The following is a 16,018-nucleotide window of genomic DNA, read 5'->3' on the forward strand; positions in this document are numbered from 1 at the left end:
CCTCAAAATCCTGTCTATCCTTAAGTTCCCTTGGCGTGAAAATGTTGGATTTTAGAAAAATCTTTTTCTTGCTCTTTCAACCAAGTGATTCTTTTGTCGCAATGGATAATGGTTAAACCGACCAATTTTAGAGAAGCGTCGCTGAACACAATCTGTCATTCCCTGCGGTCCTCGGAATTTAGATAATTCATTGCTGGCGGATGTGAGAGAGGCGGAACGCGCGCCTCCAGGTAAACTCGAAGAGTGGCGCTATGCAATTCCACGTCGAATGTATTTCTCAAAAATTTAGCGGTAATTTGAGAAAAATGGGGCTGGCGCAAGGCAAAGAAGGGGGCGTCTCACGTGGCAGTCAGTTGCGGAAACTTGCGACCCCTCGGAGAATGTCTTCGCCCTCCAAGTTGTAGCGAGGAGACGGTGAGCCGAGTCAAGAAGTGTCCAAACAAGATACTACAAAAATCGTCAGGCCACACCGACTTCTGCAAAAATCGTCGAAATTGAAGCGTCCGGTAGTCGTCGGTCGAATGTCTGTTTGCACACCAGCCTAGCCAAAATCACGATTTTCCTCCTCGCCCTCCTCCTCCACTTGTCGTTGACGTCGGTGCTCGTCCAGACTTGACGTCACACGCCACCTGCCAATGATGTGCCTGATGCCTGTCTACCTCCCGAGGCAAACGAAGTCGCCGGCCTTGCTACCGCCATCACCTCGGCAGGAAGGCCTGGTTCACACTTAGGCCCGCTTCAGACGGGGCAACTTTTCCCAGCAATTTTGGGGTTGCTGGCGGGTTGTTCCCTAGCTTTTCCCTAGATCGACGCGAATTGTTGAGATCGGGTCCGGCTCGAACAAGCGAGCAACTCGGAGCAATTCGAAGACCGTTGAAGCGCCTGCAGCCAATCAGAGACGCGATATTTTCACGTGACACACACCCCTGTAATGGTGATGATGACAGCTAAAGACTTAGTTCTGGTTTGGAATGGATCGTTTTCCGGAAATAAACAGTTTCAGAAAAATTAGTTAGTATTCTCAACGCCGTTCAAAGATATAAGAACGCGTTTTTAGCGCGTAGCTGGGCGTCTAGATAGTGAAAAAAGAATCAAATTTAATGATGATAATGGCAAGTCGGAGCAATTCGGTTGCTGCGTATGAACGCGGGCGGCCCGTCTTGCTAGAGTTGCGACGTCAAGTTGCTGGGCGAAATTGCCCCGTCTGAAGCGGGCCTTATGGCTCGTTCACACTTGCGAAATATGCACTCGCCGCCGACTGGATTCGCTCGCTGAAAAAAGATCGGGCGGTTCACATTTGTTGCCGCCTGCGGACTGCGCGGCGCGAGCGTCTCGCAGTTTATCGAACAGACGAGAGCTGACGAGAGCTCGCGAACTTCCTCCTTGCCCGCGCACGTCTCGTCGCCATCGTCACCAGCTCGTTAGCGGCGATCTGACGTCAGCAAGCGCCCCCTTCCCCCCGTGGCGTTTCTTATTGGCTTGCGGCCAGAGAAAACTTTTTTCCGGCGTTCAAAATTGGTCCCAGAGCGATCTTGCTCACCGCCAGTAATTCTGCCAGCTTTCGTCGCCGGGCGTCAGAATTCTCGCGGATCCGGGCGCCGGTTCGCCAAGTGTGAACGAGGCATTACAGCTAATCCGCTGCCCGCCGACGCGGAATCGGCCGCAGCAATGCACAGTGGACGCTACGCCCGGCGGCCGAATTCTTACAGATTCGCCCGCCGATTCGCAAGTGTGAACCAGGCCAAAGGACCGAAGAGGTCCGGCTTCGGATGGATATGGAAAAATTCCTGCGTCAAAGCGCGCCGCGTTTCGGCCGCCCCGGCTCAGGCTCTGTTTGTCAAGATCCACGTTCGTAGCTCGAAAAAAAATAAATAAAATAAAGTGCAGTGCATAGCTGTGAGACTTTTAGTTGTATGTAGAAACACTGAGGACTTAAGAATATATCATTTATTTTATTAAACTCCAAACCAACCAGGCGTTCGGAACAAGAGCTGCGGGAATCCGATCCAATCCAAAGAACTGCTGGAAGGTGACACGACCTTGGACACGACGCGCGCTCGCCTGGCTTGCCCCCTCACACTCGAGTCTTCCCTTTCCCGTTTTCGGGACTTGCAAAGCGGCGGAGGCATTGAGCGATTCACAGATAGCCAACAGAGCGTGTGAGTGGCTCTCCGGACCCACGTGATGAGCAGAGCAAGGCCGCCGTGGAGGTAGCGAGGGGGAGATTTGACGGGGGGGGGGGGGGGGGGGGGGAGGGGGGGGGAGGGGGGAAGTTTCCCCCCGGTTGATTTGACAAGGGTTAATTTCTCCCCGGCAGCCGGAAGCGGAGCGCCGCACGATTTGTCGGAGTCGTGAGTTTTGTAGCACCCCTGTTTGGACCCCCTTCAGGTGGAGAGGTGCGCTTCGCGGAAGGTGTGGGAAGTCCGGCCCGTCATGGGCCATGGCGCTCCCCACCACAGGTTGGTAGACCACTCGGTGACCCGAAGCTGACAATATATAATATATTCATATATATCAATCAATCAATCTATCAATTAATCGATCAATCATATATATATATATATATATATATTGTATTGATTGATTGATCGATTAATTGATTGACGTATATAATATTTTCGCTATATCCTAGTAAGAACAAAACAACTCAGCATCGTGAAATAATGCAAAAAAAAATGAACACATTTTACTCCTCTGATACGCTAGGGAGGAATTAAAACTTAACAAGCACCGTTTATCTTCCGTCAGTCCCGGCCGAAAGCTGACGTAGCAGTCGTGTTCAAACTGTGCCTTGAGTAAGGGTCTTGAGAGTGACGCCAATAATCCAGCACTACAGCCTTGTTATCTAGGAGGTGTTGAACGAGCCCGGCTTACTTCTCTGCCCCCGGCAAACACTGTTCTCTATTTTCTGGCGTTTCGATGAGAGGAGAAACACGCTGGGAGCTTTATTGGGCCGCCGCTTCTCTTCCGCGATGTCCTCCTTCAGTCGTCTTCTTTCTCTTACGAGGCAATGTGAAGATGACCGGAGCATTTTCAGCGAGCTTGGACGATGCGATACGTGCATATTCACCGAGACCACTGCGAACCACGAAACCCACAGTCCGTTGACGTACGTACACGCGGAGCGACCTCCGACCAGCACATGGGCGAGATAAGGGGAGGAGGAGAGGACATATCGTTTCCTGTCGCAGATGAAAATTTTCTGGGAAAAGGAAGCGTGGGCAGGCCAAAAACGTGCTGTCTCATTAAAAAAAAAAAGTGATAACGGGAGAAAAGCGCTGCAGCATGTGAATAATCCTATCTCAATCTGAAACAGCATGCTGTCCCCTCTTGCAACGTCGTAATTCGCGTGTATATTATACATATTAACAAAATCAGAAATTAGTTACTTTATGAGACGTGATTCCGCGGTATAAATAAAGAGTGTGCCGTTAAATTAATGATAACAGAAACCGCCGTGTCTATATTTCTTGAAAAATGCAAAAATTAAAGCCACCCTAAAAGCATGCTTTATGCATCCTTTTGCTGTTGTTGCGTCGCATGATATAACTCCTTATAAAACTGAATATATATATATATATATATATATATATATATATATATATATATATATATATATATAGGCGAGGACGAATAACAAATAGCGTAAATTTTGTCATTTCTCATATATTCATGTATTTCATACAGGTGTCATTCTGAGGGAAAACATGATGTCCATGATGCCCTACGAAAGCACCCTGTACGTACTCACCATGACCGGACTTCAATTAACGAACATGTTTGAGCACGGCGCCCCAAAGTTCACCTGGTTCGGGGACCCTGAAGGGGCGTTTCTTCAGGTGTCAGGTATAACCTCTTCCATTCACGCACCACCAAGGAAGATCACGTTAAATATTGCCTGTTTTCCAAAGATTTTGTTTCATACTAGTTTGTTTCAGCCTAAACCAAAGCGCTCTCGAAGCCTCGAACACATAAAAGCACGGACAAGCACTAATAATAAAAGTGCAATTCGCGAGTTATTGACTAAACTATGCGAAATCAGGTGGGTCGGCTGTCCCGTAAAGATCATTAAAGAGCCATTCATGGGAATCTACGCAGGATGCTGGGCGATAGGCAAAACTAAAAGTATGGTTAAACCTAGAAATAAAATGAAAAATCGGTTTGCGGTATGACATTGCGGATGACGTATGCTCAGCATCACAACGTCGACAGCTATTTATTCTTTTTTTTAGGTATAAATGCATTTAATTTTCGTAATCTTTCCGAGTTCTTTCCGCAGATAGGTGTGAAGCTTGCGCGACAGTGCAGGCCGTTGTATGTGGCTTTTTTGACCCCCAAAATAAGCTACGCATCACCGAATGCTCAGTCTTCTTTCAAACCTAAAGTCATCAGGTCGGACTAGATGCCAAACGCTTCAGTGCTTGCAGAATCGTGGTTCAAAGGCTAGAAGCGATTGTCAGAAACATTAAATACAAAAAATAGGGCCAGGTTCCGGTAGCCAACACCATTCATTTTAATTCGCTCTTGGGCTTGGTCGGTTGCAATTCCGTCCTTGAACGTTTTAAAGCCTGAAATATTTTGTTACGGAACCTTGCAACCCCGAAATATTGTGCGTCTGTCTCTCCGTCCGTCCGTCCGTGCTTTTTCCGCTTAACTTAGCGGGGAAAACGGTCGTCAATTGATGTCACGTGATCGGACGTCACGTGATCTATACACGAATTAAGTTTTCCCGCCGAAACCGGCAGAAAAATTCATGTCACGGCAGATTTACGCGTGACATAGCTTTGGTTTCCCCGCTATATTTATCGAGTAAATTCACGTAACGTGATCTGACGCCACGTGACGTATGCACCAATTCTCTTCCTCCACTAAATTTTGCGGGAAATTTGATTTCACGTGCCTTGTCGTAACGAGACCGATACACCAATTTAGTTTTCCCGCTATATTTAGCGAAACCATTGACGTCACGTGATCTGACGCCACGTGACGTATACACCAATTCTCTTCCTCCACTAAATTTTGCGGGAAATTTGATTTCACATGCCTTGTCGTAACGAGACCGATACACCAATTTAGTTTTCCCGCTATATTTAGCGAAACCATTGACGTCACGTGATCTGACGCCACGTGACGTATACACCAATTCTCTTCCTCCACTAAATTTTGCGGGAAATTTGATTTCACGTGCCTTGTCGTAACGAGACCGATACACCAATTTAGTTTTCTCGCTATATTTAGCGAAACCATTGACGTCACGTGATCTGACGCCACGTGACGTATACACCAATTCTCTTCGTCCAGTAAAGTTTGCGGGAAATTTGATTTCACGTGCCTTGTCGTAACGAGACCGATACACCAATTTAGTTTTTTCGCTATAATTAGCGAAACCATTGACGTCATGTGATCTGACGCCACGTGACGTATACACCAATTCTCTTCGTCCAGTAAAGTTTGCGGGAAATTTGATTTCACGTGCCTTGTCGTAACGAGACCGATACACCAATTTAGTTTTTTCGCTATAATTAGCGAAACCATTGACGTCACGTGATCTGACGCCACGTGACGTATACACCAATTCTCTTCGTCCAGTAAAGTTTGCGGGAAATTTGATTTCACGTGCCTTGTCGTAACGAGACCGATGCACCAATTTAGTTTTTAGAGCGCAGCTCTTAGGGGCCCGTTCCCGGCTTGAGCGGCGTCGCCGTCGCCGTCGCCGTCGCCGTCGGCGTCGCCGTCGCCGTCGGCGTAACCGCGCGGTGCATTATGGGCAAATTTCCCCGCTAAATCTAGCGGAAAAAATTTCCCCGCTAAATCTAGCGGAAAAATTTCCCCGCTAAATCTAGCGGAAAAATTTCCCCGCTAAATCTAGCGGAAACAATTTCCCCGCTAAATCTAGCGGAAAAATTTCCCCGTCAAATCTAGCGGAAAAAATTTTCCCGCTAAATCTAGCGGAAAACTTTCCCCGCTAAATCTAGCGGAAAAAATTTCCCCGCTAAATCTAGCGGAAAAATTTCCCCGCTAAATCTAGCGGGAAAATTTCCCCGTCAAATCTAGCGGAAAAAATTTTCCCGCTAAATCTAGCGGAAAACTTTCCCCGCTAAATCCTAGCGGAAAAAATTTCCCCGCTAAATGTAGCGAAAAAATTTCCCCGCTAAATCTAGCGGAAAACTTTCCCCGCTAAATCTAGCGGAAAAAATTTCCCCGCTAAATCTAGCGGGAAAATTTCCCCGCTAAATCTAGCGGAAAAAATTTCCCCGCTAAATCTAGCGGAAAAAATTTCCCCGCTAAATCTAGCGGAAAACTTTCCCCGCTAAATCTAGCGAAAAAAATTTCCCCGCTAAATCTAGCGGAAAAATTTTGGTCACGTGACCCGGGGGTCACGTGACCTGGGGAGTCACGTGACCCCCTCCCGAGGTCACGTGACCTCTGAGGGGGCACGTGACCCCCCCCCCCCCCGAGAACACGTGGCCCTCAGTACCCTCCCCTCCTCCTCCTCAAGAGCTGCGCTCCAATTCGGCGTTACAGGGAGTGGTAAACGGCTTTCACTTTTTTCGCTATAATTAGCGAAACCATTGACATCACGTGATCTGACGCCACGTGACGTATACACCAATTCTCTTCCTCCACTAAATTTTGCGGGAAATTTGATTTCACGTGCCTTGTTGTAACGAGACCGATAAACCAATTTAGTTTTCTCGCTATATTTAGCGAAACCATTGACGTCACGTGATCTGACGCCACGTGACGTATACACCAATTCTCTTCCTCCACTAAATTTTGCGGGAAATTTGATTTCACGTGCCTTGTCGTAACGAGACCGATACACCAATTTAGTTTTCTCGCTATAATTAGCGAAACCATTCACGTCACGTGATCTGACGCCACGTGACGTATACACCAATTCTCTTCGTCCAGTAAAGTTTGCGGGAAATTTGATTTCACGTGCCTTGTCGTAACGAGACCGATACACCAATTTAGTTTTTTCGCTATAATTAGCGAAACCATTGACATCACGTGATCTGACGCCACGTGACGTATACACCAATTCTCTTCGTCCAGTAAAGTTTGCGGGAAATTTGATTTCACGTGCCTTGTCGTAACGAGACCGATACACCAATTTAGTTTTTTCGCTATAATTAGCGAAACCATTGACATCACGTGATCTGACGCCACGTGACGTATACACCAATTCTCTTCCTCCACTAAATTTTGCGGGAAATTTGATTTCACGTGCCTTGTCGTAACGAGACCGATACACCAATTTAGTTTTTTCGCTATAATTAGCGAAACCATTGACGTCACGTGATCTGACGCCACGTGACGTATACACCAATTCTCTTCCTCCACTAAATTTTGCGGGAAATTTGATTTAACGTGCCTTGTCGTAACGAGACCGATACACCAATTTAGTTTTCTCGCTATATTTAGCGAAACCATTGACGTCACGTGATCTGACGCCACGTGACGTATACACCAATTCTCTTCCTCCACTAAATTTTGCGGGAAATTTGATTTAACGTGCCTTGTCGTAACGAGACCGATACACCAATTTAGTTTTCTCGCTATATTTAGCGAAACCATTGACGTCACGTGATCTGACGCCACGTGACGTATACACCAATTCTCTTCCTCCACTAAATTTTGCGGGAAATTTGATTTAACGTGCCTTGTCGTAACGAGACCGATACACCAATTTAGTTTTCTCGCTATATTTAGCGAAACCATTGACGTCACGTGATCTGACGCCACGTGACGTATACACCAATTCTCTTCCTCCACTAAATTTTGCGGGAAATTTGATTTCACGTGCCTTGTCGTAACGAGACCGATACACCAATTTAGTTTTTTCGCTATAATTAGCGAAACCATTGACGTCACGTGATCTGACGCCACGTGACGTATACACCAATTCTCTTCCTCCACTAAATTTTGCGGGAAATTTGATTTAACGTGCCTTGTCGTAACGAGACCGATACACCAATTTAGTTTTCTCGCTATATTTAGCGAAACCATTGACGTCACGTGATCTGACGCCACGTGACGTATACACCAATTCTCTTCCTCCACTAAATTTTGCGGGAAATTTGATTTAACGTGCCTTGTCGTAACGAGACCGATACACCAATTTAGTTTTCTCGCTATATTTAGCGAAACCATTGACGTCACGTGATCTGACGCCACGTGACGTATACACCAATTCTCTTCCTCCACTAAAGTTTGCGGGAAATTTGATTTCACGTGCCTTGTCGTAACGAGACCGATACACCAATTTAGTTTTTTCGCTATAATTAGCGAAACCATTGACGTCACGTGATCTGACGCCACGTGACGTATACACCAATTCTCTTCCTCCACTAAAGTTTGCGGGAAATTTGATTTCACGTGCCTTGTCGTAACGAGACCGATACACCAATTTAGTTTTCTCGCTATATTTAGCGAAACCATTGACGTCACGTGATCTGACGCCACGTGACGTATACACCAATTCTCTTCCTCCACTAAATTTTGCGGAAAATTTGATTTCACGTGCCTTGTCGTAACGAGACCGATACACCAATTTAGTTTTTTCGCTATAATTAGCGAAACCATTGACGTCACGTGATCTGACGCCACGTGACGTATACACCAATTCTCTTCCTCCACTCAATTTTGCGGGAAATTTGATTTCACGTGCCTTGTCGTAACGAGACCGATACACCAATTTAGTTTTCCCGCTATATTTAGCGAAACCATTGACGTCACGTGATCTGACGCCACGTGACGTATACACCAATACTCTTCCTCCACTAAATTTTGCGGGAAATTTGATTTCACGTGCCTTGTCGTAACGAGACCGATACACCAATTTAGTTTTTTCGCTATAATTAGCGAAACCATTGACGTCACATGATCTGACGCCACGTGACGTATACACCAATTCTCTTCCTCCACTAAAGTTTGCGGGAAATTTGATTTCACGTGCCTTGTCGTAACGAGACCGATACACCAATTTAGTTTTCTCGCTATATTTAGCGAAACCATTGACGTCACGTGATCTGACGCCACGTGACGTATACACCAATTCTCTTCCTCCACTAAAGTTTGCGGGAAATTTGATTTCACGTGTTTTGTCGTAACGAGACCGATACACCAATTTAGTTTTTTCGCTATAATTAGCGAAACCATTGACGTCACGTGATCTGACGCCACGTGACGTATACACCAATTCTCTTCCTCCACTAAAGTTTGCGGGAAATTTGATTTCACGTGCCTTGTCGTAACGAGACCGATACACCAATTTAGTTTTCTCGCTATATTTAGCGAAACCATTGACGTCACGTGATCTGACGCCACGTGACGTATACACCAATTCTCTTCCTCCACTAAAGTTTGCGGGAAATTTGATTTCACGTGCCTTGTCGTAACGAGACCGATACACCAATTTAGTTTTTTCGCTATATTTAGCGAAACCATTGACGTCACGTGATCTGACGCCACGTGACGTATACACCAATACTCTTCCTCCACTAAATTTTGCGGGAAATTTGATTTCACGTGTTTTGTCGTAACGAGACCGATACACCAATTTAGTTTTCCCGCTATATTTAGCGAAACCATTGACGTCACGTGATCTGACGCCACGTGACGTATACACCAATTCTCTTCCTCCACTCAATTTTGCGGGAAATTTGATTTCACGTGCCTTGTCGTAACGAGACCGATACACCAATTTAGTTTTCCCGCTATATTTAGCGAAACCATTGACGTCAAGTGATCTGACGCCACGTGACGTATACACCAATACTCTTCCTCCACTAAATTTTGCGGGAAATTTGATTTCACGTGCCTTGTCGTAACGAGACCGATACACCAATTTAGTTTTTTCGCTATAATTAGCGAAACCATTGACGTCACATGATCTGACGCCACGTGACGTATACACCAATTCTCTTCCTCCACTAAAGTTTGCGGGAAATTTGATTTCACGTGCCTTGTCGTAACGAGACCGATACACCAATTTAGTTTTCTCGCTATATTTAGCGAAACCATTGACGTCACGTGATCTGACGCCACGTGACGTATACACCAATTCTCTTCCTCCACTAAAGTTTGCGGGAAATTTGATTTCACGTGTTTTGTCGTAACGAGACCGATACACCAATTTAGTTTTTTCGCTATAATTAGCGAAACCATTGACGTCACGTGATCTGACGCCACGTGACGTATACACCAATTCTCTTCCTCCACTAAAGTTTGCGGGAAATTTGATTTCACGTGCCTTGTCGTAACGAGACCGATACACCAATTTAGTTTTCTCGCTATATTTAGCGAAACCATTGACGTCACGTGATCTGACGCCACGTGACGTATACACCAATTCTCTTCCTCCACTAAAGTTTGCGGGAAATTTGATTTCACGTGTTTTGTCGTAACGAGACCGATACACCAATTTAGTTTTTTCGCTATAATTAGCGAAACCATTGACGTCACGTGATCTGACGCCACGTGACGTATACACCAATTCTCTTCCTCCACTAAAGTTTGCGGGAAATTTGATTTCACGTGCCTTGTCGTAACGAGACCGATACACCAATTTAGTTTTCTCGCTATATTTAGCGAAACCATTGACGTCACGTGATCTGACGCCACGTGACGTATACACCAATTCTCTTCCTCCACTAAAGTTTGCGGGAAATTTGATTTCACGTGTTTTGTCGTAACGAGACCGATACACCAATTTAGTTTTTTCGCTATAATTAGCGAAACCATTGACGTCACGTGATCTGACACCACGTGACGTATACACCAATTCTCTTCCTCCACTAAAGTTTGCGGGAAATTTGATTTCACGTGCCTTGTCGTAACGAGACCGATACACCAATTTAGTTTTCTCGCTATATTTAGCGAAACCATTGACGTCACGTGATCTGACGCCACGTGACGTATACACCAATTCTCTTCCTCCACTAAAGTTTGCGGGAAATTTGATTTCACGTGTTTTGTCGTAACGAGACCGATACACCAATTTAGTTTTTTCGCTATAATTAGCGAAACCATTGACGTCACGTGATCTGACGCCACGTGACGTATACACCAATTCTCTTCCTCCACTAAAGTTTGCGGGAAATTTGATTTCACGTGCCTTGTCGTAACGAGACCGATACACCAATTTAGTTTTCTCGCTATATTTAGCGAAACCATTGACGTCACGTGATCTGACGCCACGTGACGTATACACCAATTCTCTTCCTCCACTAAAGTTTGCGGGAAATTTGATTTCACGTGCCTTGTCGTAACGAGACCGATACACCAATTTAGTTTTTTCGCTATATTTAGCGAAACCATTGACGTCACGTGATCTGACGCCACGTGACGTATACACCAATACTCTTCCTCCACTAAATTTTGCGGGAAATTTGATTTCACGTGTTTTGTCGTAACGAGACCGATACACCAATTTAGTTTTCCCGCTATATTTAGCGAAACCATTGACGTCACGTGATCTGACGCCACGTGACGTATTCACCAATTCTCTTCCTCCACTAAATTTTGCGGGAAATTTGATTTCACGTGCCTTGTCGTAACGAGACCGATACACCAATTTATTTTTTTCGCTATAATTAGCGAAACCATTGACGTCACGTGATCTGACGCCACGTGACGTATTCACCAATTCTCTTCCTCCACTAAAGTTTGCGGGAAATTTGATTTCACGTGCCTTGTCGTAACGAGACCGATACACCAATTTAGTTTTTTCGCTATATTTAGCGAAACCATTGACGTCACGTGATCTGACGCCACGTGACGTATTCACCAATTCTCTTCCTCCACTAAATTTTGCGGGAAATTTGATTTCACGTGCCTTGTCGTAACGAGACCGATACACCAATTTATTTTTTTCGCTATAATTAGCGAAACCATTGACGTCACGTGATCTGACGCCACGTGACGTATACACCAATTCTCTTCCTCCACTATATTTTGCGGAAAATTTGATTTCACGTGCCTTGTCGTAACGAGACCGATACACCAATTTAGTTTTCCCGCTATATTTAGCGAAACCATTGACGTCACGTGATCTGACGCCACGTGACGCATACACCAATTCTCTTCCTCCACTAAATTTTGCGGGAAATTTGATTTCACGTGCCTTGTCGTAACGAGACCGATACACCAATTTATTTTTTTCGCTATAATTAGCGAAACCATTGACGTCACGTGATCTGACGCCACGTGACGTATTCACCAATTCTCTTCCTCCACTAAAGTTTGCGGGAAATTTGATTTCACGTGCCTTGTCGTAACGAGACCGATACACCAATTTAGTTTTTTCGCTATATTCAGCGAAACCATTGACGTCACGTGATCTGACGCCACGTGACGTATACACCAATTCTCTTCGTCCACTAAAGTTTGCGGGAAATTTGATTTCACGTGCCTTGTCGTAACGAGACCGATACACCAATTTAGTTTTTTCGCTATAATTAGCGAAACCATTGACATCACGTGATCTGACGCCACGTGACGTATACACCAATTCTCTTCCTCCACTAAATTTTGCGGGAAATTTGATTTCACGTGCCTTGTCGTAACGAGACCGATACACCAATTTATTTTTCCCGCTATATTTAGCGAAACCATTGACGTCACGTGATCTGACGCCACGTGACGTATTCACCAATTCTCTTCCTCCACTAAATTTTGCGGGAAATTTGATTTCACGTGCCTTGTCGTAACGAGACCGATACACCAATTAATTTTTTTCGCTATAATTAGCGAAACCATTGACGTCACGTGATCTGACGCCACGTGACGTATACACCAATTCTCTTCGTCCACTAAAGTTTGCGGGAAATTTGATTTCACGTGCCTTGTCGTAACGAGACCGATACACCAATTTAGTTTTTTCGCTATAATTAGCGAAACCATTGACATCACGTGATCTGACGCCACGTGACGTATACACCAATTCTCTTCCTCCACTAAATTTTGCGGGAAATTTGATTTCACGTGCCTTGTCGTAACGAGACCGATACACCAATTTATTTTTCCCGCTATATTTAGCGAAACCATTGACGTCACGTGATCTGACGCCACGTGACGTATACACCAATTCTCTTCCTCCACTATATTTTGCGGAAAATTTGATTTCACGTGCCTTGTCGTAACGAGACCGATACACCAATTTAGTTTTCCCGCTATATTTAGCGAAACCATTGACGTCACGTGATCTGACGCCACGTGACGTATACACCAATTCTCTTCCTCCACTATATTTTGCGGAAAATTTGATTTCACGTGCCTTGTCGTAACGAGACCGATACAGCAATTTAGTTTTCCCGCTATATTTAGCGAAACCATTGACGTCACGTGATCTGACGCCACGTGACGTATTCACCAATTCTCTTCCTCCACTAAAGTTTGCGGGAAATTTGATTTCACGTGCCTTGTCGTAACGAGACCGATACACCAATTTATTTTTTTCGCTATAATTAGCGAAACCATTGACGTCACGTGATCTGACGCCACGTGACGTATTCACCAATTCTCTTCCTCCACTAAAGTTTGCGGGAAATTTGATTTCACGTGCCTTGTCGTAACGAGACCGATACACCAATTTAGTTTTTTCGCTATATTTAGCGAAACCATTGACGTCACGTGATCTGACGCCACGTGACGTATTCACCAATTCTCTTCCTCCACTAAATTTTGCGGGAAATTTGATTTCACGTGCCTTGTCGTAACGAGACCGATACACCAATTTATTTTTTTCGCTATAATTAGCGAAACCATTGACGTCACGTGATCTGACGCCACGTGACGTATACACCAATTCTCTTCCTCCACTATATTTTGCGGAAAATTTGATTTCACGTGCCTTGTCGTAACGAGACCGATACACCAATTTAGTTTTCCCGCTATATTTAGCGAAACCATTGACGTCACGTGATCTGACGCCACGTGACGTATACACCAATTCTCTTCCTCCACTAAATTTTGCGGGAAATTTGATTTCACGTGCCTTGTCGTAACGAGACCGATACACCAATTTATTTTTTTCGCTATAATTAGCGAAACCATTGACGTCACGTGATCTGACGCCACGTGACGTATTCACCAATTCTCTTCCTCCACTAAAGTTTGCGGGAAATTTGATTTCACGTGCCTTGTCGTAACGAGACCGATACACCAATTTAGTTTTTTCGCTATAATTAGCGAAACCATTGACGTCACGTGATCTGACGCCACGTGACGTATACACCAATTCTCTTCGTCCACTAAAGTTTGCGGGAAATTTGATTTCACGTGCCTTGTCGTAACGAGACCGATACACCAATTTAGTTTTTTCGCTATAATTAGCGAAACCATTGACGTCACGTGATCTGACGCCACGTGACGTATACACCAATTCTCTTCGTCCACTAAAGTTTGCGGGAAATTTGATTTCACGTGCCTTGTCGTAACGAGACCGATACACCAATTTAGTTTTTTCGCTATAATTAGCGAAACCATTGACATCACGTGATCTGACGCCACGTGACGTATACACCAATTCTCTTCCTCCACTAAATTTTGCGGGAAATTTGATTTCACGTGCCTTGTTGTAACGAGACCGATAAACCAATTTAGTTTTCTCGCTATATTTAGCGAAACCATTGACGTCACGTGATCTGACGCCACGTGACGTATACACCAATTCTCTTCCTCCACTAAATTTTGCGGGAAATTTGATTTCACGTGCCTTGTCGTAACGAGACCGATACACCAATTTAGTTTTCTCGCTATAATTAGCGAAACCATTCACGTCACGTGATCTGACGCCACGTGACGTATACACCAATTCTCTTCGTCCAGTAAAGTTTGCGGGAAATTTGATTTCACGTGCCTTGTCGTAACGAGACCGATACACCAATTTAGTTTTTTCGCTATAATTAGCGAAACCATTGACATCACGTGATCTGACGCCACGTGACGTATACACCAATTCTCTTCGTCCAGTAAAGTTTGCGGGAAATTTGATTTCACGTGCCTTGTCGTAACGAGACCGATACACCAATTTAGTTTTTTCGCTATAATTAGCGAAACCATTGACATCACGTGATCTGACGCCACGTGACGTATACACCAATTCTCTTCCTCCACTAAATTTTGCGGGAAATTTGATTTCACGTGCCTTGTCGTAACGAGACCGATACACCAATTTAGTTTTTTCGCTATAATTAGCGAAACCATTGACGTCACGTGATCTGACGCCACGTGACGTATACACCAATTCTCTTCCTCCACTAAATTTTGCGGGAAATTTGATTTAACGTGCCTTGTCGTAACGAGACCGATACACCAATTTAGTTTTCTCGCTATATTTAGCGAAACCATTGACGTCACGTGATCTGACGCCACGTGACGTATACACCAATTCTCTTCCTCCACTAAATTTTGCGGGAAATTTGATTTAACGTGCCTTGTCGTAACGAGACCGATACACCAATTTAGTTTTCTCGCTATATTTAGCGAAACCATTGACGTCACGTGATCTGACGCCACGTGACGTATACACCAATTCTCTTCCTCCACTAAATTTTGCGGGAAATTTGATTTAACGTGCCTTGTCGTAACGAGACCGATACACCAATTTAGTTTTCTCGCTATATTTAGCGAAACCATTGACGTCACGTGATCTGACGCCACGTGACGTATACACCAATTCTCTTCCTCCACTAAATTTTGCGGGAAATTTGATTTCACGTGCCTTGTCGTAACGAGACCGATACACCAATTTAGTTTTTTCGCTATAATTAGCGAAACCATTGACGTCACGTGATCTGACGCCACGTGACGTATACACCAATTCTCTTCCTCCACTAAATTTTGCGGGAAATTTGATTTAACGTGCCTTGTCGTAACGAGACCGATACACCAATTTAGTTTTCTCGCTATATTTAGCGAAACCATTGACGTCACGTGATCTGACGCCACGTGACGTATACACCAATTCTCTTCCTCCACTAAATTTTGCGGGAAATTTGATTTAACGTGC

At 44.7% G+C, this 16,018-nt stretch overlaps 1 protein-coding gene across 1 annotated transcript in view; it reads left to right on the forward strand.

Moving 5' to 3' along the window:
* Nucleotides 1-3,710: 3,710 nt before the first annotated feature.
* LOC120838834 (5'-nucleotidase-like) overlaps nucleotides 3,711-16,018 on the forward strand; it is a gene marked incomplete at its 3' end in the record, with an annotated part of 54,889 nt that continues 42,581 nt past the window's right edge. Inside the window, exon 1 of the mRNA XM_042291288.1 lies at nucleotides 3,711-3,846. Coding sequence (XP_042147222.1) covers nucleotides 3,711-3,846 — 136 coding nt within the window. The remainder of the gene's footprint in view (nucleotides 3,847-16,018) is intronic.

Source organism: Ixodes scapularis, unplaced genomic scaffold, assembly GCF_016920785.2.
Source record: "Ixodes scapularis isolate PalLabHiFi unplaced genomic scaffold, ASM1692078v2 PGA_scaffold2__306_contigs__length_199485367, whole genome shotgun sequence".
NCBI lineage: Eukaryota > Metazoa > Arthropoda > Arachnida > Ixodida > Ixodidae > Ixodes > Ixodes scapularis.